We start from the raw sequence: 26,417 nt of genomic DNA, 5'->3' as shown, positions 1-26,417 counted from the left end.
TGGTGATGTGGAGATGGCCCAGACTTCAGCCCCCTTTATGACTGCTAATAATCGAGGACTGACTGGGCGCACGAAATCAAGCCTCAGCCTTCTGTCCAGAGCCAGTAACAGCACCCGAGGGCTGACGTTAGGCACTGTTGACTCTATTATGCTTTCTGTTCACTGCAGAGACAGAGTTTACATGAAATAAACTGGGCGAGTAGGGGAACTTTGAGGACTTCGTCCCCATAGCCATGCATGCACGATTCTTCTCGCTTAGAGATGCAACTGTGCATGTATTGTTTACTTCTCTTTTAAATGTTTGCTTATTTTTTTAGCGATAGAGCAGGAGTGTGAGTGGGGGAGGGGCAGAGAGAGAGGGAGAGAGAGAATCCCAAGCAGGCTCCGTGCTGTCCGCACGGAGCCCGACGTGGGTCTCGAACTCAAGAACCGTGAGATCATGACCTGGGCTGAAATCAAGAGTCAGATGCGTACCCACTGAGCCACCCAGCTGCCCTAGTGTTTACTTCTCTTTTTTGAGAGTTAGACTTGGCCTGGTTGTAATGCTTGTGTCACGTGTCATCTGCCCCATTCTTCCCGGAGTGAACTTATCCTTAAGGCTTTCCTTCTTTTGTGTGTATTCCTAAGCACTGCTGAGGGTATTTAGAAGACTGGCATTTACGGTATTGATGATCTGAATCGATCAGTCTGTACTGAATGGAATTTGATTGCAAATGTGTCTGTTTCTGATACACGTCCCGTTCTGTTTTCAAAGGGCCCAGAAATGTTACGAGTTTCAGAGAGAATCTGTATCTAGTCAAAATCACGATGCTCTAGAATGTACTTAGACCGGTAGGAATCTGGATTCGTTCTTTCCTACTGTATCTGTGGACTGAGAAAGCTAAGCATGGAGACAACACTTTCCTGTCCTGGCACAGAAATGTGTGAGGAGGTGAAGGGGCTCTAACCTTTAAATCTATGGCTTCTCAGCCACTGGAGCTCCGAAAATTCCAGAAAGCCCTTTTCAGTGAACTCTTCACTATATTAGAATCTCTTTTTTTCCTTTGCAGACCCTGCATGTGGCCTTTTTAAATATGTGTTTGAGACAGAGTGAATGTAGAAGCTCAAAATGCCTGGACGATTTCTGATTTCTGTCCCTCCTTTTCCTGCCCTTTGGCCCCACTGCCTGATTCGGATGATGTGATATTCAGAGGGACACCTTAATCGAAGTCATCCTTCGGAGAGACACTTCTGGCCAAAGACCGTGTCCACACCATTCAGGATGGCCAGTCAGCCGCCGGAAGATGGGGCAGACTCTCAGGTCTCCGACGAGCTCGAGTGTAAGATCTGTTACAATCGGTACAACCTGAAGCAGAGGAAACCCAAAGTGCTGGAGTGTTGTCACAGGGTCTGTGCCAAATGCCTCTACAAGATCATAGACTTCGGGGACTCCCCGCAAGGCGTCATCGTCTGCCCTTTCTGCAGGTTTGAGACCTGCCTGCCGGATGATGAAGTCAGCAGCCTGCCGGATGACAACAACATCCTGGTAAACTTGACTTGCGGAGGCAAAGGCAAGAAGTGCCTGCCAGAAAACCCTACTGAGCTGCTGCTGACCCCCAAGAGGCTGGCGTCTCTCGTCAGCCCTTCTCACGCTTCCTCCAACTGCCTGGTCATAACCATCATGGAGGTGCAGAGAGAGAGCTCCCCGTCTCTGAGCTCCACTCCTGTGGTCGAGTTCTACCGGCCTGCAAGTTTCGACTCTGTCACCACCGTGTCCCACAACTGGACCGTGTGGAACTGTACATCCCTGCTGTTTCAGACATCCATCCGGGTGCTGGTTTGGCTGCTGGGTTTGCTCTACTTCAGCTCCTTACCCCTAGGGATCTACTTACTCGTGTCTAAGAAGGTCACCCTCGGGGTCGTCTTTGTCAGCCTCGTCCCTTCGAGCCTCGTCATCCTCATGGTGTATGGTTTCTGCCAGTGCGTTTGTCACGAGTTTCTAGACTGTGTGGCCCCTTCTTCTTAACCGATGTGCAAACTAGGAAATTTGACACCCGTTGCCACCTTTGAAGTTAGGTCACTCATCATTTGTTTATTTTGTATTTCTCTGCGAGGAGCGTCCGTGACCTTAACGAAGCCGTTGGCCAAATGTTTGTGGTCTCTTTTTCCGAAATCTGGACTCCGTCGGTTTTCCTGTATGCTGGACATAAACACGTTCATTTCTACTTAGGGGTTGGCAAAGACACAGAAATGTAGGAGCTAAGCCTTCCTAGAGCTCTTCCGGGGAGTCTTCCCCCAGAAATGGCCAAGATCTCCCCCAGCCCTGCTAGACAGGCCCCAGGGGCAAGGGGTCAGGCTGTAGTAAGGTCTTTGTAGATGGCTAGGGATGAACGATTTCTCTCGTAATCCTTGATAATCTGTTGTGCAGGGTAGACACGAGAGGAAAGCTGTTCTGAGACACAGCCGCTTAAAAAGTGTGACTCCCCCTGCGCGCCCCCCCCCCCGCCTCCCCTCCCACACCTGGTTGTTGACGTTTCCTGGAATCTTCAGGTGTTTTGTCTCGAAGTTAAGGCCACTGTCTGTGGTCTGCTGCCCCAGCGAGGGGCTCATTCCCTGTGCACAAGCCCCTTTGCCAAGAGCGAATCGGCCTCGTGCCCTTGTGCGGTTTCAATTAAATACCTGTTCTGCCATATCACTGAAGAGAAATTAAACCCACCGTGGACTTTGCATCACAGGGCCCTTCATGACAGCACATGGCCCCTTGTCTTTGAGATACACCCTTCCCTCCATATTTATTTTCCTCTCGCCTCAGTCTTCTCTGAAATTCTCACAGCCCGGTTAGTGTTCATGGAAACCTTCCGTGGAGTCTCTCCCTAAAACGTTTCAGTTGAGTTTTGTCTTGTCAGCCACCTTGTTCAACGAGCCCCACCCCTTACCCAGAATGAGGTTCCCCTGAAATTAGTTGTTAGATACTCATGAGGCTTTTTTTTTCCCCCCACTGTATTTCAAATTCCACTGTGAACTTCTGGAACTTACTCCTATAATGGTTTGGGGTGAATGAATTGTGGCCGTGGAAGCCCAGAAACAATTGTGGAGATGTTCTAGCTCACGGTCTGAGGTGCCGCGGACGGACGTATTTTGCTGTGCTGTACTGAATTGTAACCCAAACACAGCGGTTTAGGCCTGTGTGCAAAATTGTGTTGCAGGAGGCCGGGCAAAGAGATGGGCCAGAAGCAGAGCCGGCGGGCTGCTCGAGAGGACCCTCCCAGGAAACACAAAGGAAACGGCAGAGAACAACTTGACATATCGCTGGTCCTGTTGGCAGTCCATTTTAGAACGGGTTCAAGTTCTTACGTAATTGATTTCAAATAAAAGCGTAAGCCGTGTGACTCGTGTTAATGATTCTGTGACGGAGGGGAAGTCGAATGTATATATTTATGAGAAGATATTGTCTAGCAGGTTTTAGGTTTGAGGGAATAGAATGTCCACAGAAACTAGGCCAAAAAAAAAAAAAAGCGCTTTTCAGTTCCTAAAACCCATTACTGATGATTAACATTAGAATATTTATTACTCTTAGAAAAGGGCGTTACTAACACTACTTGAACTTGTTGGCGATGAAACATTCGTTGCGTGGCACCGTTACAATGGGCCAGTCCAATCTCCGAATTTTCGGGAAGAGTTGACGCTTATTTTTAGAATAGTCGTAGTTTGATTTTAATCGTTTAACTCTTGACTCTGAGAATATGTCCACCCAAGGGGAGTATGACGGGAAAGCATACGTGGGGTGTGGCCCAATGAATTGGAGCCCCAAGTTACAGCTCAATACATTTATAATTTCATAAAATCTAGTTTAGATAGCATTGTGAATGCAGTTTCCAAAAACCCATTTGTACTTAGAGTAAATCTAATGTTTAGGAGGTGTTTTGTGGTTCGGATTTATATATTTATAAGGTTTTTTTTTTTAATGTTGATTTTGTCTGAAATGTAACATCAAATAAATTGGTGAGTAATATGAGATTTCTAGAAAGCTCTGGTTGTGGGTACTGTGCATTTTGCTTATTTGTGTAATGTCTGCAGTGCTAAATTCGTGTTTCTTTGAATATTGTGATAGTCTCCTTTTTAAAAAGTTGCTAGTAACTTCATTTGGTTCTAAAGAGTTTTAAATGGAAGACAGCAAAAAACTCTTCATGCTGTTGAATGAAAACACGACAATGCTTCGATATTTTATCCACTGTGATAATATTTTGTTTGTCCATTAAATTGTTATTGTTTCCACACCAGAAGTGTGATTTCTTTGACTCATGGTTGAGATTCAGTTATTACTTTGGACTTCTGTTAACGTCAGATCATTGCAAACCTGAGCTTTTGGAAACACGGACGAAGATGAAACAAAACCATTACCTTTACCTTGATAAATAACATTTTTGGTTTTAATTTGCTTGACTCATTTTCCGGAATGTGCCTTGCCGCTCAGCAGAACAGTGTCCGTTTTAGTCGGGGAATCACTAGCCTTCTGTGATCTGGGCAAATTTTTTTAAATTACCCGATCTTTAAATGTGACCATTGTTAGGCAAAGTAGACATCACTTGGGAATATGTCATGATTCCCTGTTTACGATAATTAGTGAGTTGGCACCACCTGTTCATCAAGAGTGACGGTTTCCTTCACTTCTGAAATTTTTGCACAGATGAGCAAGGAATCTGGTTAAGGAAGGGCATTGCCTGCGCTAGTCATGACTTAGATGAGTCATGCTTAACGCTGAGAGACCCACAAGTGACGAGCGTTTGCCTGGTTTTGAACGGACACCCTGACTTTGAAGAAGTGTTCTGATATGTCATCCAGGTAGACGCAGATGCCGAAGGAATCCTGTATTGATAGATAAACTGACACCGAAGTATCAATGCCATGTCTTTGAGTCCCGGAGCACAGAAGATGGGGGGAAAGAGTTAACTTGAGTGTAATGGGGGCAAACTATAATCCTCCCTGTTTCTGCATTTTTTTTTTGAGGCTTGTTCTTTTTCCCCATTCTTTTTGGCAAAAAAAAAAAAAAACACACTGGCGTTAATTCTTTTTTTTTTTTAGCATTTGTTTACTTTTATTTTTATTATTTTTATTTTTTTAAATATGAAATTTATTGTCAAATTGATTTCCATATAGCACCCAGTGCTCATCCCAATGGGTGCCCTCCTCAATGCCCATCACCCCCCCACTCCTCCCTCCCACCCCCCATCAACCCTCATTTTATTTTCAGTTTTTATGAGTCTCTTATGGTTTGGCTCTCTCCCTCTCTAACCCCCCGTTTTTTTTTCTTCCCCTCCCCCATGGTCTTCTGTTAAGTTTCTCAGGATCCACATAAGAGTGGAAACATATGGTATCTGTCTTTCTCTGTATGACTTATTTCACTTAGCATCACACTCTCCAGTTCCATCCACGTTGCTACAAAAGGCCAGATTTCATTCTTTCTCATTGCCAAGTAGCATTCATTCTTTTTTATTAATTTTTATTTATTTATGAGGGAGACAGAGGGTGTGAGCAGGGGAGGAGCAGAGAGAGGGAGACACAGAATCCGAAGCAGGTTCCAGGCTCTGAGCCGTCAGCACAGAGCCTGACGCGGGGCTCGAACTCCCAGACCGCGAGATCATGACCTGAGCCGAGGTCGAATGCTTAACTGACTGAGCCACCCAGCTGCCCCAAATATTTGCCTTAATTCTTTTGCAACACCCGCAGAAACACCACAGACTATTCCAGAGCTTTCCTCAAAACCAGTGGGAGGCGTGGTTATAGGTACGATCTCTGAGAGATGTTCACCATTTGCTGGGGAAGCTTGAGTGCAGTGTATTTTCCCCATCTCTGCCCATTTGTTAGATGTTACTTCTGATGGCCTCAGACACTTTATGAATTTTTGCTCTTCCGTGAGGACCTCAAGGCTTCATGTTGGGTCTTCCCTGGCAGGTTTATTTTTGTGTAAAAGAGTCTTTTGGTGTTTTTTTTTTTTTTTTTAAAGAAGAATGTGCAGGGCTGGATGTTGGAATTTGTATAAATTCCAAGTGAGTCCCGGAGGCTATAGAGATTCGACTCAGTTGCTTATATCATGTAAATTCGTGGTATAATTCAAATCTCAACTAAGTATACTCAGTATATAGATGTTTACGGTTTTTAGGGGTGCCTGGGTGGCTCTTCTGGTTAAGCGTTGGGCTTCAGCTCAGGTCGTGATCTCACAATTCGTGGGTTTCAGCCCTGCGTCGGGCTTCCAGTTAGCTGATAGCACAGAGCCCGCTTGGGATTCATTCTCTCTCTCTCTTTCTTTCTCTCTCTCCCTGCCTCTCCTCCACTCTCTCTCTCTCTCTCTCAAATTAAATACACTTTACCCCCCCCCCCCAAAAAAAAAACACGGATATTTATGGGTTTTGACATGAAGGTGCTTTAAATTTAGGAATAAAAAAAAAATGATGCCCTGTGCATTGTGTATACTAACTGGGGATATGTGGTAATGTATTTTTAAAAGTGGCTGAAGCTTGATTTGATGAAAACATTCCATTACCTGGGACAATTACCCTACAACCATTTTTAATTAGCCAGGAGTTTATTAGATTTGCACCCTATTAACATTTTCCCTTTACGCTGAGATGGTGGGAATTTTATAAGGGAAAAGAACGTGCTCTGACTTAGTAGGTCAGTTTGGATCTTAGGTTTCCCATGAAGTTCGGTGCTTTAGTTAAGTTTTTTTCAGCAGTTCAGATCCATTTACCACAGATCAGCAGTCTGGCCCGAAGACACACATTTGAGAGCCTCTGGCATTTCGATGGCAACTGAAGCTAAGAAAGTAGAGAAAAGGAGAGTGGGAGAGAGCAGAGGGTCAAGGTTGAGCTCTCTGAAGTTCTAACTGAATGATCAGTAGCGGAATTGCAAAGTGCAAAGAAATTGCATTAGTGCAGCCAGAGCCCGAGGAAAGAGGTTCAGACACTGGGGGATGTGCGGTCACAGGAGCCAAGAGAAAGGAGGTGGGATTAGGATGATTAGATGAACACACGTGAAAGCAGATGGAGATGATTTATTTTGATTAAAAAAATTTTTTTAATGTTTGTTTATTTTTGAGAGAGAGAGAGAGAGAGAGAGCATGAAGGAGGGGCAAGGGGCAGAGAGCGAGGGAGACACAGAATCCGAAGCCGGCTCCAGGCTCCGAGCTGTCAGCACAGAGCCAGATGAGGGGCTTGAACTCACAAACTCTGAGATCATGACCTGAGCTGAAGTCAGGTGCTTAACCGACTGAGCCACCCAGGCGCCCCAATGGAGATGACTTTATTAACAAAAGGCTTGTCAAGTTTTTCTGCTGATGAAAAAGTTCAGAGAATTGCCTAATTGTCGCTGGTACGCTTAGCAGTTAGAGTCCACACTTGACCTTTTGCTGTATTTGTTTTTTTCTCTCTCCCCTAAAAATAAGAGACTTCCTCTAATTTGACTAAAATATCATCATTCTGAGACAATTAAAAATACTTCTCTAACCATTTATGCAGTCTCATCAAATCTTTCTATTCCCAAAGTATCTTTTATAGCTCAAAGCACAAAACACAAGCCGGGAGCTAATCAAGATGCACGCATTGCGTTTGGTTGCTACGTATTTTATTCTCTTTTATGCCGGAACGGTCGACCCACTCTGTTTTCCCGTGACGTTGACTGCCTGAAGAAAGAAGGCCCGTTATTTTGCACACTTCGGGATGTCTGCTTCCTCGTGGTGGCGAGGAAATCGTCAGAAATCCTCCCGTCACTTGTATTTCGGGTAAACTGAGAGTTGGGTATAGAATTTTGATTGCATTCACATTTGGCGCGAGGAGTCTTCTTAGGGGAAGTGCTGTCTGATCCCTCAGTTAAGGTGGTGACATCTAGGTCTTTCCATTTCCCTTGCGCAGTGAGCAGGTCGTCTGTCGGGGGATGCTCGGGCACCAGGAAGTTTCATCTTCCTTGAGAATTTGTTCCAGATGATCTTAGTATCCAATGATGATCCTGGCTTGAATCGGTTATTTTATTTCCCCAAGATTTGGAATGTGTTATTCTCTGAGAACAGATTTCCCACGCCTCATGCCTGTCTAAAGCTTCAGGGAATCTTGAGGTCGGAATGTATCATCGCAGTCGTTCAATTATTGAAGGAATAGACTGGAAAGGATAACACACGTTTGTCTCCTGATGTACCTTCTGTAATCTCAGAGAAGAAGGAAACTCAAATCTGTGAAGTAACATTTGTTCCAGCTTGTAAATAATGTGCCTGACTCGCCTCAAACCTTCAAAATATCACCTGGATATTTAACTACCCATCTGGAACACATTATTACTCTCTGGCTTAGCTTAACCAACTCCCTGGTTATGCTTCAACCATGTTCGGGCTCCTTGTCATTTCCCTTAAGACTGCACATTCCTTTGCCTCAGTCTTTGTCAGATCTTCTTGAACATTCCACTTCAGACAGCTCTATTTTCTTGTTTTCCTAGTAACTAGCGCGCTCCTCAGTTTATCTTCCAAAACTCCTGTTTATTGCCTGACTGTTTTCTCCCTTCTTTTGAGGGGAATTCTCTCATTTCATCATTTTGGCTGTTTTCTGTCTTTTACGTGTTTTAGTAGCTTGTTATGTGCCCTGCACCTGTGAGTATGACTCTATTAAAAAGGGGTCAGACACTGTCCAGGGCCTGGCCCTTCAGGAAGCGTTTTTGAAGTGTGTTGAGTGCATTCTGTTGTTGCATCTCGGGATGCTTTAGTGGTGGTTTGGACCTTCCAAAGGTGTGCTTTGATTTGTTCGTTGAAACCACCCTGGAAAAAAGTGGAAAAGGGGGGTGGCGTGGAAGATGCCTTATCCCGTACAAAGAGACAAATGACAGGGGCAGGAAAAAAAAAAAGACCAGGCAGAGAATCAAAGAAACTATAAGGCTTAACCCAGAGAGAGAGAGAGGGGAAAATAAAGAAGGAGATACAGAAGAGGTCTAAAAAGAATAGAATAAACATGCGTGATTCAACAAACAACCAGAACAGAGAAGGAAGAAGAAAAAAAAAGACAAAAATCTATATATAATAAGAATTGACCAAAAATCACATCAGAAAATGCAAAACCCCTGGACAGGTCCCTGTTGGTGCCTGGGACCGGTGACGGTGCTGGTCTGGAGGAGGGGCCCTCTGGTTAAGAGAAGTGTCAGTCTCGCTACCAGGCCTGGGGACTGGCTCCCCTTCCCCCAGGCACATGCATAGGCAGCGGCCCTGGTCTGGAGAAAGTTGTGCGACCCCGAAGACTCCAATCTTCACTCCTAAGGATGTCAGCAAGGTAGAAACGGACTCTCTCCGCATTGTTCCTTCCCCAGTCCGTGGCCCGGAGAGGTTTCTCTCCTGTCCAAATACAATCCCACACTTGCACAGCCTCTCTTTCCTTTCCCTTTGTGTCTCCACAGAAGGGGGTCCCTCCCATCCTTGCCTACCCTGCCCGTTTTCTCTCCCCCAGTTGGAAAACGCTCACCTCTGTCCTGCCAAGCTGTCCCTGTACACCCGTGGAGATGTTTCTGTCACCCCGTCGCCTGGATTCCCGGAATTCCAAGCGTTCGAGGGATCAGGGAATTTCCGGTCCCCCCACTTCTCCTCCACCTTGACTCCCTCCTCCCATTTTTTCCTTTCTTAAAGTCCTTTCCAAGCAGTGGGTTCTTCAGGAAGGTTCACTGTTTCCAGTCTTGATGCAATTCTGGAACTTCTCTGTATGTGCCCTCCCGTTTTTAGATTTTTCAGCCCCTTGAGTGGCAAATGGAATTCAGGCAGAGCTCCTGTCAGCTCACATAATAAATTCTATAGTCTTTAGATGTAAGTTTGAAGGTTTTAAAATTTTATTTTATTTTTATTTATTTTTTGATTTGAGAGAGAGAGGGAGAATTTCAAGCTGGCTCCACACTCAGCATGTATGCCAATGTGGGGCTCGATCCCATGACCCTGAGATCATGACCCGAACCAAAATCAAGAGTTGGACGCCCAACCTTCATTCTTGCCGATACAACTCCGATCTGGTTGAATGAGTCATGAATTACCCTGGCTAATAAATGTGAACAGAACTGCAGTGAGGTAGGTAGTTTTGAAAGTTGGCTTCATCTCCAATCCTTCCCCGATAGTTTAGAGTACATGAAGTTTCCGATGGTTCCACAGCTATAGGTAAGAAGACTTATCTCCTAACATGGAGTTTTAATTGGATTAAAATTACACTTTAGGAGGTGCCTGGGTGGCTCAGTCGGTTAAGCCTCTGACTTCTGCTCAGGTCGCAATCTCATGGTTTGTGAGTTCGAGCCCCGCGTCAGGCTCTGTGCTGACAGCTTAGAGCCTGGAGCCTGCTTCGGATTCTGCGTCTCCCTCTCTCTCTGTTGCCTACTTTCTTTGATTTCTTTAACGTCGTTCGTGGAAGAACCTACTTCTCCTCACTGTCCTCCTCCACACATCCTGCACGTGCCTCCTACGCACACACACGCGTGCACACACACTCCAAATCTTCACATTGTATGAAACAGATTTGTAAAGGAGAACCACACTAGTCTTTTGCCAGTTGGTAAATTATCCACTTAAGATCTATTTCGGAATAGTTTTGTGACCTCTAACAACTCCATTTCTGACTGCTCATAGAATAATGGATTCCAGCTCCTTGTTTCAGAGGTCATCGTTTACTCTTTTACAGTATTCACCATTACTAAGCAACAGAGATTATCCCAAGCTATGTGATGGACTGGTTGTGACCTTGCTTCCTTTGGATGTAACTTTTTTCATGCTATTCCAGCTGGAACTATGTATTTATATGGTTAAATTTGTTGTCATTACAGGTTTTATCTTTGGTTAGGGTTTTTAAAATTGTAGAGCTATTTCCAGCCTATCGTTTGACCAACTCCAACCCCCAGTCGAAAGAGAGCAAGACGTACTGTAATTTTGTGGGATTTTTCTGCTGTCGGAGTGGAGGGCAGAGTGGAGTGGTACCAGAAGGCCAAGTGTACGAACTTTTGCTCTTGGAGTCAAGGAGGAAGACCACACCGTAGATTACTTAGTCTTCTTCCTTACCTATAGCTTTATATCCCAAGTGGAAACCTTGTCAGGTTGTGGATCAGACATTTAGATTAATTATTTTGGCCATATCATTGGCCACGTATTAGGCAAATATTCCTTGACTCTTTGACGTGATATCCATGCATGTCCTGCTGCGGTGAAAGAATTTAAAGACGATCACAGTGTTTGAAAAGGGTCTCACATTAAAGCAGTTGTTCCAAACCACGTGACGTGGAGTGTGTCCAAAGAGATGGCTCAAGAAGAGAGGGCTTCGTGGCTGTGTGGTCAAGTAGCCATGCAGGCTGTATCTTCCCCTTAAAGATCCTCACTGAGTGTCCACACGGTAAAGTGCCTGGGAAGACAGTCAGTTAAACCCGTTTCGTGGTTTAATCCAGTGTTTTCCCAAACCTAAGAAGCCATGAAAGTTTTTCTCAAAACATCTATGAATATTTAGTGGAACTAGTGTTCTGTGGGGCACATTTGATGACATTTTCACTACCGAATTGATAAAACAGTCGTGTGGAATCTGATGGCAGATGCAAATCACGGAACCAGGGTGCGAATTAAAAAGACAGTCGAGAAGAAAGTCATAATTTGGCAGTAGATGCAAGCAGAATGCCAAAATGCACAGGAGGAAGGGAACAGCTTTCCAGCAGCAGGGATAGTAAAATGTTGATAATACCACTTGTTTCCAAGTGAAGCGATTTCTATTCTGATCAGAGTTTTTCATTGGAACGAGACACTGGAACTATGGCTCTAAGCCCTCTGTCAGCATCAGTCATTATGTTACACGTGGGGAAATATCTAAATATAGGCAGAAGGAGGTCCCCGGCAGAATAATGAACTGGTGGCTATTTTTTTTTTTTTTTGAGCCTACAAAACTTGCAGAGTTAACTCGCAAAGGATGGAACCCAGTGTTCCAAATTTTGAAAAACAGGTACCAGATTTAAATGGTTGATCCTTGAATGTTGGGGCTGGAAAGATTTTAGAGAGCACGGTCCCACGGCCTCATTGTACAGAAAGTAAAACCTATGCTCTGAGAAGTGATCAAAGGAGTCAACACGACAAGTGCCGGAGCCGAGTTCCGACTAAGGTGTTTGAGGTCCAGGTTTGCTTCTTACCCCACGCTTCCCTGCTGTTAGTCATATCGGTCAACTTATTTTTTCCACACAGATTATCAAATTATAGACAATGAAATATGCAGCTGGATGAGATTATTTTATTCGTCGAGGTTGTGTCTAGCTGCAAAAATTTGTAGTGAAGACACGAGATGGTCATCGGAACTGTTTAACATCCTTCTTTGTTCTGGAGAAATAAGATTAAACATTTGAGTGAGTACTACCGACTTATCCAGAAAACAAACACTAAGAGCTTTAGCACGCACAAGCAGACAGCTGTAGTCATTAGGCAAAGGAAGAGGGTATTATGGTAAGAGGTCAGGAAATGCGTGACAAATCATCAGGATCGGTAGGCTCTCATGGGGTCTTACAGTTGGAGAGAGACACTGGATTCAACTCTGGCTCCAGCAAAGACAATGGGGATTTATATCCATAGCGCAGGATGGGGGTGAGCAGATAGAAAATTAGTAAGAGGAGGCCAGAGTGATAAGATATGAAGGCTGGTCAGACCCCAAGGGTAGGTGAATTTTCTTGTTCAAAATGGATTCTGCAAAGACAGAGAGGAAAGCCCAAGTGGGGCAGATTTGAGCAGAGGGCTCAGAGGTTGAAGGTGGGCCGTGGAGAGGCAGTCTTTGTGAATATGCATCATCCTCATTTACACCCTTACCTGCATAGTTGCAATAGTCTTTGAGGCAAGTTTCCTGCGGGGCATATGGGGATACCCTGCGCTCTGACGTCCTCGGCAGCTGGAATCATCCTCACATCCAGGGAGATGCTCCTCTAACGCCCTGGTCCTGCAGTGCCTGGATCTCAACTCCCATGTTCTGTTCCCCCTCCCCACCCCCACATCCTCTTGCTCACGTTGAATTACGCAGGTTTGGCTTTTACCACGACAACCGTAATGAGACTGTTTTCTCGAAAGGACTGGTAACTTAAAAAAAAAGCGAATTCTCTTTTTATCCCAGTTAAACGTGTTCATGGTGTCAAAAGCTGAATGTATGAATGCTAAATGTATAAGGTCATGTAATAAAACACAGGTGCCCTGACCTATTCTTTCTGGTCCTCGAAGGGCAAACACCTTCTACTCTGAAATCCTTTTAACTCTTTACTTCCATATTTCTGAAAACTGTGCTTAAAGAATTCCTTATTTTTTTTCCCCAATTTTAGTCATTATTTATTTTCTGTTGTGGAACGTGAGGATTTAGTGTCTTGCCGTCTGCCTTCCAACACACACACACACACACACACACACTTCCACTCTTTACAGCTCAATGTAGTTCTAGCGCAAGTTAGAGATTGAGTGCTTAGACTGTTAATGACTATAGAGTGTTGTTCGTAGCTGCGGTCATAGTGTATTGTGAGTACGTCTTCTTCTTTTAACAGCTTTTATTGAAGCATAACTGATCTACAAAAAAATTGGACCTACTTAATGTATGCAATTTGATGAGTTTGGCGATGTGTGTATACCTGTGAAACCATCCCCGTGCTCTGGGTAATAAACATATCCGTCACCTCCATACTTAATGTGAGATCTACTCATAATAATACCGAACTGTTAGCTATGCGTCCTATATTGGACAACGGGTCTCCAATGCTAATTCATCCTGCATAATGGGAACTTCATGCTGATACCAACTCCCTGTTTCCCTCCCCCCTCAGCCCCGGCCAACCACCCCCATTTTCTTTCTTATACAGTGTTCATTTTCCCTAGAATTAATTACCTCATCTAAGAACTTACTTTGATTTCTCTGTACTTACAACTGAATCATCCCGAGAGTCTCTGACTCAGGAAAAAACCTTTCCTTCACACCAAACATGATAGATAATCTGCCAGTTTGCCCTCCTGGAGCCCTTCGTTGCCTTGATGAGATTTGTATGCGTTGTTTTCCGCCCAGCTGCCCTATAGGGACTTCCTTTCATCCTGGGAATCCTCTCTTTCTGAATCGCATGCCATCTTTTTCTTGGTTTATTTATTTATTTTTTATTTTTTTTTGGTGGAGCACATTCTCCAGCAGCTTGCAGGAGGAAAAAAAAAAAGAGGCATAAGAAGTAAAAATCTTCAGACCTCGTGTGTTTGAAAACATCTGACTTCTAGCCTTAGGCTTGATTCCCAACTGGTTTAGAGATCATTCTTTCTCATTGCCTCTTTGGCTTGCAACCCCCAGCTTGCTGTGGAGAAGTTCTATAGCATTCTGATCTCTGAGTCTTTGCCTGTGATCTTTATTTTTTCCATTGTGTAAACTGTTAGGGTCTTTTTTTGCCCATATCATTCTGAAATTTCACAGTGAAAAACTGTTGTGCGGTTTCTTTCCATTTATTGTGCTAGGTGTTCAGTAGGCCATTTCAGTGTGGAAATTCATTCCTCTGGTTCTAGAGATGCTCCTGAATTATTTTTTAATGTTTATTTATTTTTGGGAGAGAGAGAGAGAGAGAGAGTGTGCAGAGAAGGAGCAGAGAGAGAGGGAGACACAGAATCCGAAGCAGGCTCCAGGCTCTGAGCCATCAGCACAGAGCCCGACGCGGGGCTCGAACTCACAAACCGTGAGATCATGACCTGAGCCGCAGTCGGACGCTTAACCGACTGAGCCACCAGGTGCCCCAATTTTTAATGAAATATCCTCCCCTTCATTTGTTTCTCTTCTGGTTTCTGAAACTCCAGTTGAACCTTCTTGGTTGATCTTCCGATTTTCTTATTCTTTCCCTCCTATTTCTCATCTCTTTCATTTTTGATCTAATTCCCCAGAATTGTCCTCAATCTTCTCTATCAACCTTTCTCTTTAATGTTATGGTGTCTGCCATCATTTTTAATTTCTTAGAGTGCTTCCTTGTTCTCTGAATGTTTTTTGTTTTTAGTTTCTCGAATGATATTCTCTTCTCCCTTCATGAACACAGGATCTTCCCTTAGTGAGAATCTTCATTCTAGAGCTTCTGTGTATTCCTTTGCTCCCTGCATTGTCTGTTTCCTTCGAGTTGATTTGGTCGGTTTTTTCTGGCCTCTGTCTTTCATGGAGAACCACCCCTCAACTATGTGATCCCCATCTGCCTTTTGGGTTTAGTGAGGAGCTTGACAGGCCAGTTGGAAATTGTACGCGTGGCTGGGGCTTGTCACCTGGCCCGGGGGAAGGTCCTCCTGCTTTACTGGCCAATGTTCACTTCTTACTGTCTGTGGGTCTTTTATGTTAATGAGTCCCTTCCCAGAGGACGATTGTGGCTGCCAGTGATTTATTTGGAAGCTAAACGATGGGGAGATGATGTCAGACTCCCTTTCCGATATAGAACCTGTCATTTAATACCTCTGTTTCCGGTAGGTGCCCTAGCTCTGCCCTCACATCCTCTGGTTGTGTCTGGGGATGTAACCCCTCTAGAAAGTAAGCCTCTGGCCCTCGGTGGGCCGGGGGGAGAGACAAGAGAATCCCGAGACTAATCCCCTCTGAGCCAACTCTCCACCACTCTGTACCCCCATCTCCAGAAACAGCTGGTACTTCCAATTCTCGAGCTTTCCCAAGCTTCTGTTAAATGAATCAACTTGCTTCTCTTTGCCATTCCTTCTCCCTGCCACTTTTTGCCACTTGGTCCTGCTGCAGGCTTAAGGGCATCTTTCGGTAAGTGTATGCTCGCTCTATCTATCAGCTGAGGTGATTCCAGATGAGTTTCATGGGTTCTAGAGATTTTAGGACTTTCTCCTATAGTGCGGTTGAAGTGTATACGCAACACAGTGAGGGTTAAACAATTTCAAAAACACACGCGGTGCCCTGGGCCGATTCCCCCCCCGAAGTGTGGGTGGGCTCCTATGGGATTCAGAATGGCAAGAGACACACATGGTCACCAGCCATCTCGTCAAAGAGAAAGATTCTTTATCGGTGGGTGTTACTGTCTCTATGTTAGAATGTGGGAAATGAGCAGGACGGCCTGGCTGTTTGTTTTAATTCTTTTTAATGTTTATTTACTTTTGAGAGAGAGAGAGAGAGAGAGAGAGAGAGAGAGCGCGCGCACAAGTGGGGGAGGGGCAGAGAGAGAGAGAGAGAGAGAGGGAGAGAGAGAGAATCTGAAGCAGGCTCCAGGCTCTGAGCTGGTAACACAGAGCCCCACGCGGGGCTCGAACTCACGAACCGTGAGATCGTGACCTGAGCTGAAATCTGACACTTAACCAACTGAGCCTCCCAGGCAACCCTGTTTGCTTTTTTTTTTTTTTTAAGCCTACTCTTTCCTATGTTTTTTTTTTTTAATTTTTTTAAATCTTTATTTATTTTTGAGAGCGAGACAGAATGTGAGCAGGGGAGGAGCAGAGAGAGAGGGAGACACAGAATCTGAAGCAGGCTCCAGGCCCCGCGCTGGCCAGCACAGAGCCTGACGCGGGGCTCGAACTCACACACCGCGAGATCATGACCTGAGCCGAAGTCGGATGCTCAGCTGACTGAGCCACCCAGTTTCCTATGTTTAATGGAGAGAAGGAAAAATGGTTCCTGGTTTCGAAATTGTTTTTAATAAAATCTGAATAGCTATGAACAGAAATCATTTTCTTTTTTAACTTCAGCCTAATAAACATACTACGGCCCTAAGGGGCTGAGTAAAACAACCCTAGCAGAAATGAGACCTAACACTTGCCGTGATGAACGACCTCATAATCTGAAAATCTCAGATCATCAAAGCCAGCATTTTTCTTTTAAAAGGTTCACCGTGGCCAAGTTATTCGTCAAAATCTATTTTGCGTGCCGCTGACATCGTCCTAACAGAAAAGTCAGAAATAATTAAGCGTGTGTCAGGCATCATTTGCTTTTCAGGTATGCAGGTAAATGTGAGACTGGAGTCTGTTGCCTGTGAAAGTATCTGACATTGACACTGGCATCAGCCAGTCATGGCCTCACATCGGGCTGGAGGCGGATAGCATGCTATACGTTACGCAGCACTAAGAGTGCAGAGATGTGCTCTGTCCAGCAATAAAGTTGTTTCTTTGGTTTTTTCAGGTTCCTTGTGCTTATGAATTGAGGCCCCTGTGGAATCTGAGGCCCTGTTCCCTCCTCCCGTAGGATGCATTTCTGGAAGCCCTGTAATGATCCCGTGTGGGATTTACTGAGCACTTACTACTTGCCACAGTCTGGGCGAATGGCCTTAAGCGCGTTCTTTCGGCCAGCTGTCACAGCAACCCTATTCTCCTCATCTGGCGGGTAACTGTGGCAGCTACTATGTGAAAAACAAGCGTTTTCTTTTCCCAAACTCAGCTCTACTCTCTATAAGTATTCGCTTTTGACTATGAAAACAAATTTGTGGGGGGGGGGGTGCGGCGCCTGGGTGGCTCATTCGGTTAAGCGTCCGACTGTGGCCGACGTCATGATCTCGGGGTTCGTGGGTGCGAGCCCTGCGTCGGGCTCTGTGCTGACAGCTCGGAGCCTGGAGCCTGCTTCGGATTCTGTGTCTCCCTCTCTCTCTGCCCCTCCCCGACTTGTGCTCTGTCTCTGCCTTCTTTCAAAGTAATAAATAACCATTAAAAATTAAAAAAAACCCAATTTTTTTTAAGTATCTCCCTTACATGGTACTTGGTTCCCTTCTCTGAGAGGGGAAGTATTTAACTCACACTCCCTTTCACCGAATCTCTCTCCAGTCGAGAGAATTCCCATATACCCTATGCTCCGTTTCCCCTGTTAGTATCTAATATTAATATGGTAGACTTGTTACAATTAACGAGCCAATATAAATATATTATTATCAACTAAAGTCCATGCTTTGTTCAGATTTTTTCACTTTTGCCCCAATGTCATTTTCCTCTTCTGGGATCCCATCCAAGTTAGCACATTCAGTTGTCATGTCTCTGTGGGTGCCTGTTGGCCATGGCAGTCTCTCAGAATTTCTTTGTTTTTGATGACCTTGGCAATTTGAAGGAGATTGACAAGTATAGTTGACCCTTAAACAAATAAGTCATTCAGGTTTGAACTGTGCAGATTCACTTATCTATGGATTTTATTTTTTAGAGAAATATGGGACAGTCCTCTACATGTATTTTCTCTTCCTTATGCTTTTCTTTTCTTTCTTCCTCCCTCCCTTCTCCTCTCTCTTTCTTTCTCTCTTTCTCTTTTTTCTTTCTCTTTTTTCTTTCTCTTTTTTCTTTCTTTCTCTCTCTCTCTCTCTCTCTCTCCCTCTGTCTCCCTCCCTCCCCCGCTTCTTTCCTCCCTTTTTTTTTAAAGTAAGCTCCAAGACCAACATGGGGCTTGAACTCATGACCCCAAGATCAAGAGTCTCATGCTCTACTGCCTATTCCAGCCGGGTGCCCCTCTTCCTTATGGTTTTCTTAATAACATTTTCCAGCATAGAGCCCAACGTGAGTCTCAGTCTCACGAACTGTGAGATCATGACCTGAGCTGAAATCAAGAGTCGGACACTTAAACTGACTGAGCCATCCAGGCGCCCCACTATAATTTCTTTTTAAAATGTTTGGTAGAATAACCAGAAAACCCTATGAGCCTGGTGCTTGCTTTTTTTTTTTTGGAAGATTATTCATTATTGATTAGATTTCTTTAATATATATAGAGTCATTCAAATATCTATTTCTCTGCATGTAACTTTCGGCAGTTTTGTTGAAAGCTGGACATTTTGTATTGTGTACTAGGAGCTGAAGGAGATAGACCTTTGCTGTGAGGCTATGTTAACTTGGCTAACATTAAGAGTTGAAATAAATATGGAGTTTATAAATTTCTGTATAAAAGCTGCAAAATGCCAACCTGCAAAGATTTCCTATTATCAGTAAAGGGCTTCCTTTAGCCTGGCAGGCGAAGGCTTCCATGTTTTGTCTTCAACCTAACTTTTTCACTTTTTCTTCTAATAATAATGATGTTATTATGTATAGAGTACCTGCTATTTATAAGTGTTTAACACAAAAACACTCACTGCAAGGTACATATATGTATGTCCGTTTTACAGATGTGAACTCTAGCTGTAGAAAAGTAGAAGAAATTGCTATGGTCACATAGATAATAAATGCCTAAGCCAGGATTGGATCCCAGGTCTATCTGGTTCTGAGTCTCATGCTTTTTCTCACTAGATTTCAGTTGTTATTGCTTTTATCAAGCCTTCTAGTTTACCTGGTCAAATTTGTCTGTTCATCATCCCCCAAACGTGCTAATAGCTCTTGCTGTTCCCGTTGGAATGCCTGAGCCACCTGTGTCGGTAATGGAATGGCCAACTAAAGTATTTTCAATAGTAAAGGCATAGTTACCTCACATAACAAAATTTGGAGGTGAGGGGTCCTAGAGTTGACAGAATGACTCTGCAGTATCACCAGTGACTCAGACTGGTTCATCCCTGTATTCTACTACTTTCATTGTCTTGGTGATGCCACTCGTAATGTTCCTTAGAGGGCCGATTCAGCTTCCAGAATCATATCTTCCTAGAACAGCAATCCAAGCGAGCAAGAAAGGGAGTGGGGCAAATAGCAAGACAATATTTCCCAGAATTTGAGCAAAACTGTACCCTAAACTCATCCCTAGATCCACCAGCTGCAAAGACAGCAGTAAGACATGACTTCTCTTTCAGAATGGGCACGTTGCTGTCCAAACAGAATCAGGGGTCTAGAGGCAATGAGGAAGGGGAGAATGACTTTGGACGCAAACCTCTGGGCTGCCAGACCGCCCATCCTTCAATGTCCAGGTCAGGCACTCTTCCCTGCCCCAAATGATCTCCTCCCTAACCCATGCAGCTCATCTCTTTGTCCACAGAATTCTCACATGTATCGTCTTTCCAGGTGATTAACTTTAAATTGTTAATTGTTCAATTGTTACATTGTCTGGTATTATGAGTTATCTTTTTAAGCCTGTATTCAAAAATATCTTACAAGTGTCTTGTGAATACAGGCTATGTGTTACGCATGGCTTTACCTCCAACACGTCTAGTAAATGGTAGACACATTAAACGTTTGCTCGGGTCACGGAATGTGGTCTGGTCAGCAGCATCACCTGATAGGCTACGTCTGTACAGTTCCTTATTGCTCAGATATCTAGACTCCTCGTTTCTCTCCTCCCACATTCATAAAAGAAGGGATTTGAGAAAGTAAGTAGTTTTGAAAATGATGAATATATAGTATTGTTTTTGTAATACATGATGTGCAGAATGAGTAACCGTAGGCCTTGAAAATAGAGACCAGTCTTCTTAAGTCAAGAGAAGTCTCACCCATGAGCAAGGTAGTTTAAAAGATTATGGCTTTGCGATACGGCGTCTTACCCACTATTGTAAAAGACTTAAAAAAAAAGAAGGAAGGCAAAAGCATTTTCCATTTATCACTTTGATGGTGTTGCTTGGCGCATTGAGCTAATGATACCAGTTAAGAAGAAATGTTGAGAATCCAGCAGACCACCTTGTTGGCTGAAGGGCTATATTTTGGGTCTAAACGTGCGATTGGGACTTTTCAAAATTCCAAGCACACTTGGATAAGATAGGCTGAGAGAACAGCAGGGTTATAGGCTGCTTCACAGTGTAGTTAGTGGGATGGAGGAGGAGAGAGGGAGGAAGGACGAGGGCACAGGATGGAGAATGGTGTTAAGATGCTCAGCCCCGTCCCAGGATCTGAGTAATCTGCTTGGTGTTCATTTCTTGTGAGATCATCCAGGACGGTAACAGTTTTCATTTCCTTAAAATACGTCAGAATTCTATTCATCAATCTTAGGGAGAAAAACTATTTATTGCTACCATGTATTGGATACTGTACTGGGTAATGTATAAACATCATTCTTTTTTTTAATTCTTCTAACAGTCCCCGCCCCCAAATAAGTGTTATTATCACTGTTGTTCCAATGGAGAGCTTGATAGTGAAATTGCCCAAGATTACAAAGCAGTGGCAGATCTGTGGTTCTTCCTCACAGATTCTAAAACCTGAGCTCTTCCTACCATTTCTCCTAAGGCAGTTGTTCTAAGTTGGCTGCACTTAGAATCAGCTAGAAGCTTTAAATGCTCTTAACACCGGGCCACGCCCCAGGTCAAGTTACAGGCATACGTCATTCTATTGCCCTCTGCTCTATTGTGCTTTCAAATACTGTTTAAGTTTATTTATTTATTTTGAGAGAGAGAGAGAGAGAGAGAGAGCGAGCATAAACAGGGGAAGAGCAGAAAGAGAGGGAGAAAGAGAATCCGAAGCAGGCTTCTCACTGTCAGTGCGGAGCCTGAGGAGGGGCTCTATCCCATAAACTGTGAAATCATGACCTGAGCCGGAACCAAGAGTCAGAGGCTTAACCAGCTGAACCACCCAGGTGCCCCAGATACTGTATTTTTTTATGAACTGAAAGTTTGTGCCAACACTGCCTTGAGTGAGTCTACTGGCATTTGCTCACTTCACATCTCTGTGTCACCTTTTGGTAATTCTTGCAATGTTTCAAATTGTTTCATCTCGCAGTATTTTAAATTATTATATTTGTTATGATGATCTGTGATCAATAATCCTTGGTGTTGCTATTGTGTTCTGGGGCACCACAAAGCGGACCCATATGAGACAGCAAACGTAACTGATCAATGTTGTGTGTGTTCAGACTGCTTCACTGTTTCCTCCCTCTGTCTCCCTCCTTGGGCTTCCCTAGTCCCTGAGACACAACAGTCTTGAACTGAGGCCAGTTAATAACCCTACAATAGCCTCTAAGTATTCAAGTGAAAGGAAGTGTGGCAAGTTTCTTAACTTTAAGTCAAAAGCTAGAAATGATTAAGCTCAGTGAGGAAGCCGTATTGAAAACTGGGACAGGCTGAAAGCCGGACCTCTTGGCCCAGTTAGTCAAGTTGTGCACGAAGGGGGGAAGTTCTATGAAGGAAATTAAAAGTGCTACTCCAGTGAACACATAGACGATAAGAAAGCAAAAACAGCCTCATTGTTGATATGGAGATGGTTTTAGTGGTCTGGACAGAAGATCAAACAAACCACAACATTCCCTTAAGCCAAAGCCTTACTCCAGAGTAAGGCCCTAACTCTGTTCAGTTCTGTGAAAGCTGAGAGAGGTGAGGAAGCTACTGCGGGAAAGTTTGAAGCCAGTGAACATGAGGTTTAAGGAAAGAAGCCATCTTATCTCCATAACAAAGAAGCGCAAGATGAAGTTATCTCCATAACAAAGAAGCACCGATGTAGAAGCTGCAAGTTCTCCAGAAGATCTAGCTAAGGTAGCCGATGATGGTGGCCACACGGAACAACAGATTTTTAATGTAGATGAAGCAGCCGCCTACTGGAAGAAGATGCCATGTGGGATTTTCATAACTGGAGAGGAGAAGTCAATGCCCGGCTTCAAAGCACAGGCTGACTCTCTTGTTAGGGGTAATGCAGCTGCTGACTCTAAGCTGAAGCCAGTCCACAGCAAAACTCCTAGGGCCCTTAAGAATTATGCTAGATCTACTCTGCCTGGGCTCTCTAAAAGGAACAATAAAGCCTGGATGACCGCAAATCTGTTTACCACATGGTTGACTGAATATTTTAAGCCCCCTGTGGAGACCTACTGCTCAGGAAAAAAGTTTCCTTTCAAAATATTACTGCTCATTGACCATGCACTTGTTCACCCAAAAGCTCAGATGGAGGTGGACGAGGGGATTAGTGTTGTTTTCATGTTGCTGACACGACACCCATTCTGCGGCCCGTGGATCAAGGAGTCATTTCAACTTTCAAGTCTTATTATTTTAGAAATCCATTTCATAAGGCCATAGATGCCCTAGACAGTGATTCCTCCGCTGGATCTGGACAGAGTCCATCGAAAACCTTGTGGAAAGGATCCACCATTCTAGATGCTTTTCAGAACGTTCATCATTTCTAGGAAGAGGTTAAGATCTCAACGTGAACAGGAGTTTGGAAGAAGTTGATGCCAACCCTCATGGATGACTTTGAGGGGTTCAGGATTTCAGTGAAGGAAGTAACCGTAGATGTGATGGAAACAGCAAGAGAACTACAGTTAGAAGTAGAGTCTCGGGCCGCCTGGGGGGCTCACTTGGTTAAGCGCCAGACTCTTGATTTTGGCTCAAGTCATGATCTCACGTTTTGTGAGATTGAGCCCTGCATCGGGCTCTGAGCTGACAGTGTGGAGCCTGCTTGGGAGTCTCTCTCTCTCTCTCTCTCTGCCCCACCCCCACTCACATGCACACACGCGCTCTCTCTCTCTGCCTCTCCAAATAACATAAACATTAAAAAAGAAGGAACTAGAGTCGGAAGATGGGACTGAGTTGCTGCCATGATAAAACTTGAAGGATGACAGTCGCTTGTCGTGAGCGAGCAAAGGAAGAGGTTTCCTGAGATGAAAGCTTCTCCTGGTGATGATGCCGTGACGATTGTCGAAATGACAACAAAAGATTTAGAATGTTATGTAAACTTAGTTGAAAAAGAAGAGTTTGAGAAGACAGACTCCAGTTCTGAAAGAAGTTCTACTGTGGGTAAAATGCTGTCAAACGGCATCACAAGCTACAGAGAAATCATTCATGACGAGTCGATCAATGAGGCCAATTTCATTGTTGTCTTCTTTTTATTTCTTTAAAAATGTTTTAGGATACATGTATGTATTTATTTCTTTATTTACTTATTTATTTAAAGTTCATTTATTTATTTTGGGAGAGATGGAGACAGCGCTAGTGGAGGAAGGGCAGAGAGAGAGGGAGAGAAAGACTCCCAAGCAGGCTCCACACGGTTGGCGCAGAGCCCGACATGGGGCTCGAACCCGTGAAACTGTGCGATCGTGACCGAAGCGGAAACCAAGAGCTGGACGCTCAACCGACTGAGCCACCCAAGCACCCCTCAACCCAATCTAAAGTTGTGCTATATGAGTTTCAATTTTTCTTAATAATTAAAGCGAGACCCATTGGAAACCTACATTCCTGACTCCATTATCCTCTCCCTCTGATTATGTGTATCGTTCCCTTGCAGGCTTTCATACTCTCACCGTGTGCTGCTTACGTACATCTCTATTAAAGCGTACAGGGTTTCAAACTTTGTATAAATGGCACCCATAGCACACAACTGTCTGCAACTTAACTGTTTGGCTTGTGTTTTCGAGATTTATCCACGTGGATGCAAGTGGTTGTGCATATCCCACCATATATATCACAAATTACTCATCTACTCTGCTGGGGGTGGATATTGGAATCGTTTCTAATTGTTTGCCATTAAAAACAAGCCCACAAAGCGTGTTCCTGACTACCCATCTCCTGGTGCAAAAGTGCAGGGGTTCCTAGGAAATGCACTGAGAAGAGTAACTATTCTTGCCTTGAAAGGCAAGTGTACTCAACTTCACTAGATTTGTCCAAATTGCTCTTCCGTGAAGTTCTTCCTCACATCCTTGACAATCTGAGGTGTTGTGGCAATTTTAATTTTTGCTAAACCGACTATGTGAAATGGCTTAAATCACATTACTGTGCATTTCTTCAATGGTTAGATGATTTGAGTAGTTTTCTCTGTTCCTTGTCTTTTCATATTTTTGCTTATTTTTCCCTTTGGCTCATTTGTCTTTTCTTTATTGATCTTCAGAGTGTTTTTATGCACATTCAACACTCACCTCTGAGCTGTTACGCACACTGCAAATCCCCTTTCCGGTCTGTGGCTTATCTGTTCCATGTATGGTGTTTTCTAATGAACAGAAGACTTTAACTTGGATGAGGTCAATACGTTGATCTTTTCCTTTATGGCTGATAATTTTTAATTTTTTTTTTAACGTTTTTATTTATTTTGGGGGCAGAGAGAGACAGAGCATGAACGGGGTAGGGACACAGAGAGAGGGAGACACAGAATCGGAAACAGGCTCCAGGCTCCGAGCCATCAGCCCAGAGCCTGACGCGGGGCTCGAACTCACGGACCGCAAGATCGTGACCTGGCTGAAGTCGGACGCTCAACCGACTGCACCACCCAGGCGCCCCGATGGCTGATAATTTTTAAAAACTTTTACAGAGTCCTCCCATACTCTGAGGTCATAAAGATCTTTGCCTGTATCTTTCTCTAAAAATTTTAGAGTTTTCACATCTGGGTTTTTAATCCATGCAAGTTTAATTTTGGGTTCTTTTCGTAGTAGGAGAGGCTAGGTTGTACTGCAGAAATAAACCCGAATTCCAGAGGTTCAACCCCAAATTTATGTCTCATTTATACTGTCGTCCACTGTGGGAGTGCAGGGTCTCTGCTCATCGTAGCCCCTGGGGGACCCAGGATGCTGGGGGCTTATCTAGACAGGGGCCTCTGGGATCCCTGAATAAAGGGGGTGAATGCGGTGAGTCTCATACTGGTGCTTAGGGCCGTGCTTGAAGGGACACGTGTGTCTTCTGATCACCTTTCCATGGCCAAAGCGAGTCACATAACCATGTCTAGTTTCAGAGGGTTCGGGACGATGCGACTCCCTCCTGCGCCCAGAAGGAGAAGAAAACAGCTGTATTTAGTGAATGAAACGAATTTTTTTCTTGGACTAATCAACTGTCTCAACACTGTTTTTCGAAGAGTCCGTGATTTCCCATTGATGATGCCACGTTGGCCACATCACAGGCTCTCCCGTGGCTGTGTGTTTCCCGCCGGCTTTCTCTTGGGCATCGCTGTTCTACTTGTTTGCTTCTGCTGCGATACCCCATTGACCACACTGCTTTAATCACAGCAGTTCTACACGGCTATGAATGCGGTATCTTGCAGCGAAAGACCCCTCACGCTGGCCATCGCCTGTTTTACGGGTGTCTCAGCTAGTCCCGGTCCTTTGCTTCTCTTATGAATTTCTAATTCGGTTTGTCAAATTTGGTGAAATCCTCCCTAGGATTTGGCCTCGTGTTCCACGGCGAGCGGGCACTGGTGCCAGAATAGGAACTTCGGTCTCCCCGGCTCCCATATGAAAAAGCGATAGAAATGTCAGCCTAGGAACTGGTGCCAGCACGTGAAGACAGAGGGATCGTCTTGCTTCCTCCCCGAGCTCCTTCAGGGCGTTGGGTCTTATTTTTGTAGCTTCCACAGCTCCTAGCATGGGGCTTGCCCGGTGTAAACACCACCCAGTGAGCATTTGCTGAATTACACTAAACGTGAGTGTGGGAGACGAGAGGTCTAGGTGCACAGAGTGGAAAGGGGCTTGGAACATTCTTAATAGGTCTGGGTGTATGCGTGTGTGTGTGTGTGTGTGTGTGTGTGTGTGTGTGAAAATACAGACTCTGCTTTCCACTATGAGATGGATTGATCTCATCACTGGGTTTTGGGGGGGTGGGGCGCAGAGGAACATGACCAAGTAGGGACAGGATTTTTCATCAGCATCCAGAGCCAGGCATTCGGGACATGCAATCTACTTGCCACTTCTTCCTAAAGCACTGATCTCTCGTCATGAGTCACT

At 44.4% G+C, this 26,417-nt stretch overlaps 1 protein-coding gene across 1 annotated transcript; it reads left to right on the top strand.

Moving 5' to 3' along the window:
- The first annotated feature begins 1,107 nt into the window (after window positions 1-1,107).
- Window positions 1,108-2,315, top strand: RNF182 (ring finger protein 182). The gene has a single exon (XM_047860439.1). The coding sequence runs from the start codon at window positions 1,262-1,264 to the stop codon at window positions 2,003-2,005; it is 744 nt and encodes a 247-aa protein (XP_047716395.1). The 5' UTR covers window positions 1,108-1,261; the 3' UTR covers window positions 2,006-2,315.
- The last annotated feature ends 24,102 nt before the right edge of the window (window positions 2,316-26,417 follow it).

Source organism: Prionailurus viverrinus, chromosome B2 (assembly GCF_022837055.1).
Source record: "Prionailurus viverrinus isolate Anna chromosome B2, UM_Priviv_1.0, whole genome shotgun sequence".
In the NCBI taxonomy this organism is placed as follows: Eukaryota; Metazoa; Chordata; class Mammalia; order Carnivora; family Felidae; genus Prionailurus; species Prionailurus viverrinus.
This window is presented reverse-complemented; position numbering and strand designations above follow the sequence as displayed.

Excerpts from the sequence above, each read along its gene's own strand:
- RNF182 (XM_047860439.1), top strand. The coding sequence starts at position 1,262 with ATGGCCAGTCAGCCGCCGGAAGATGGGGCAGACTCTCAGGTCTCCGAC.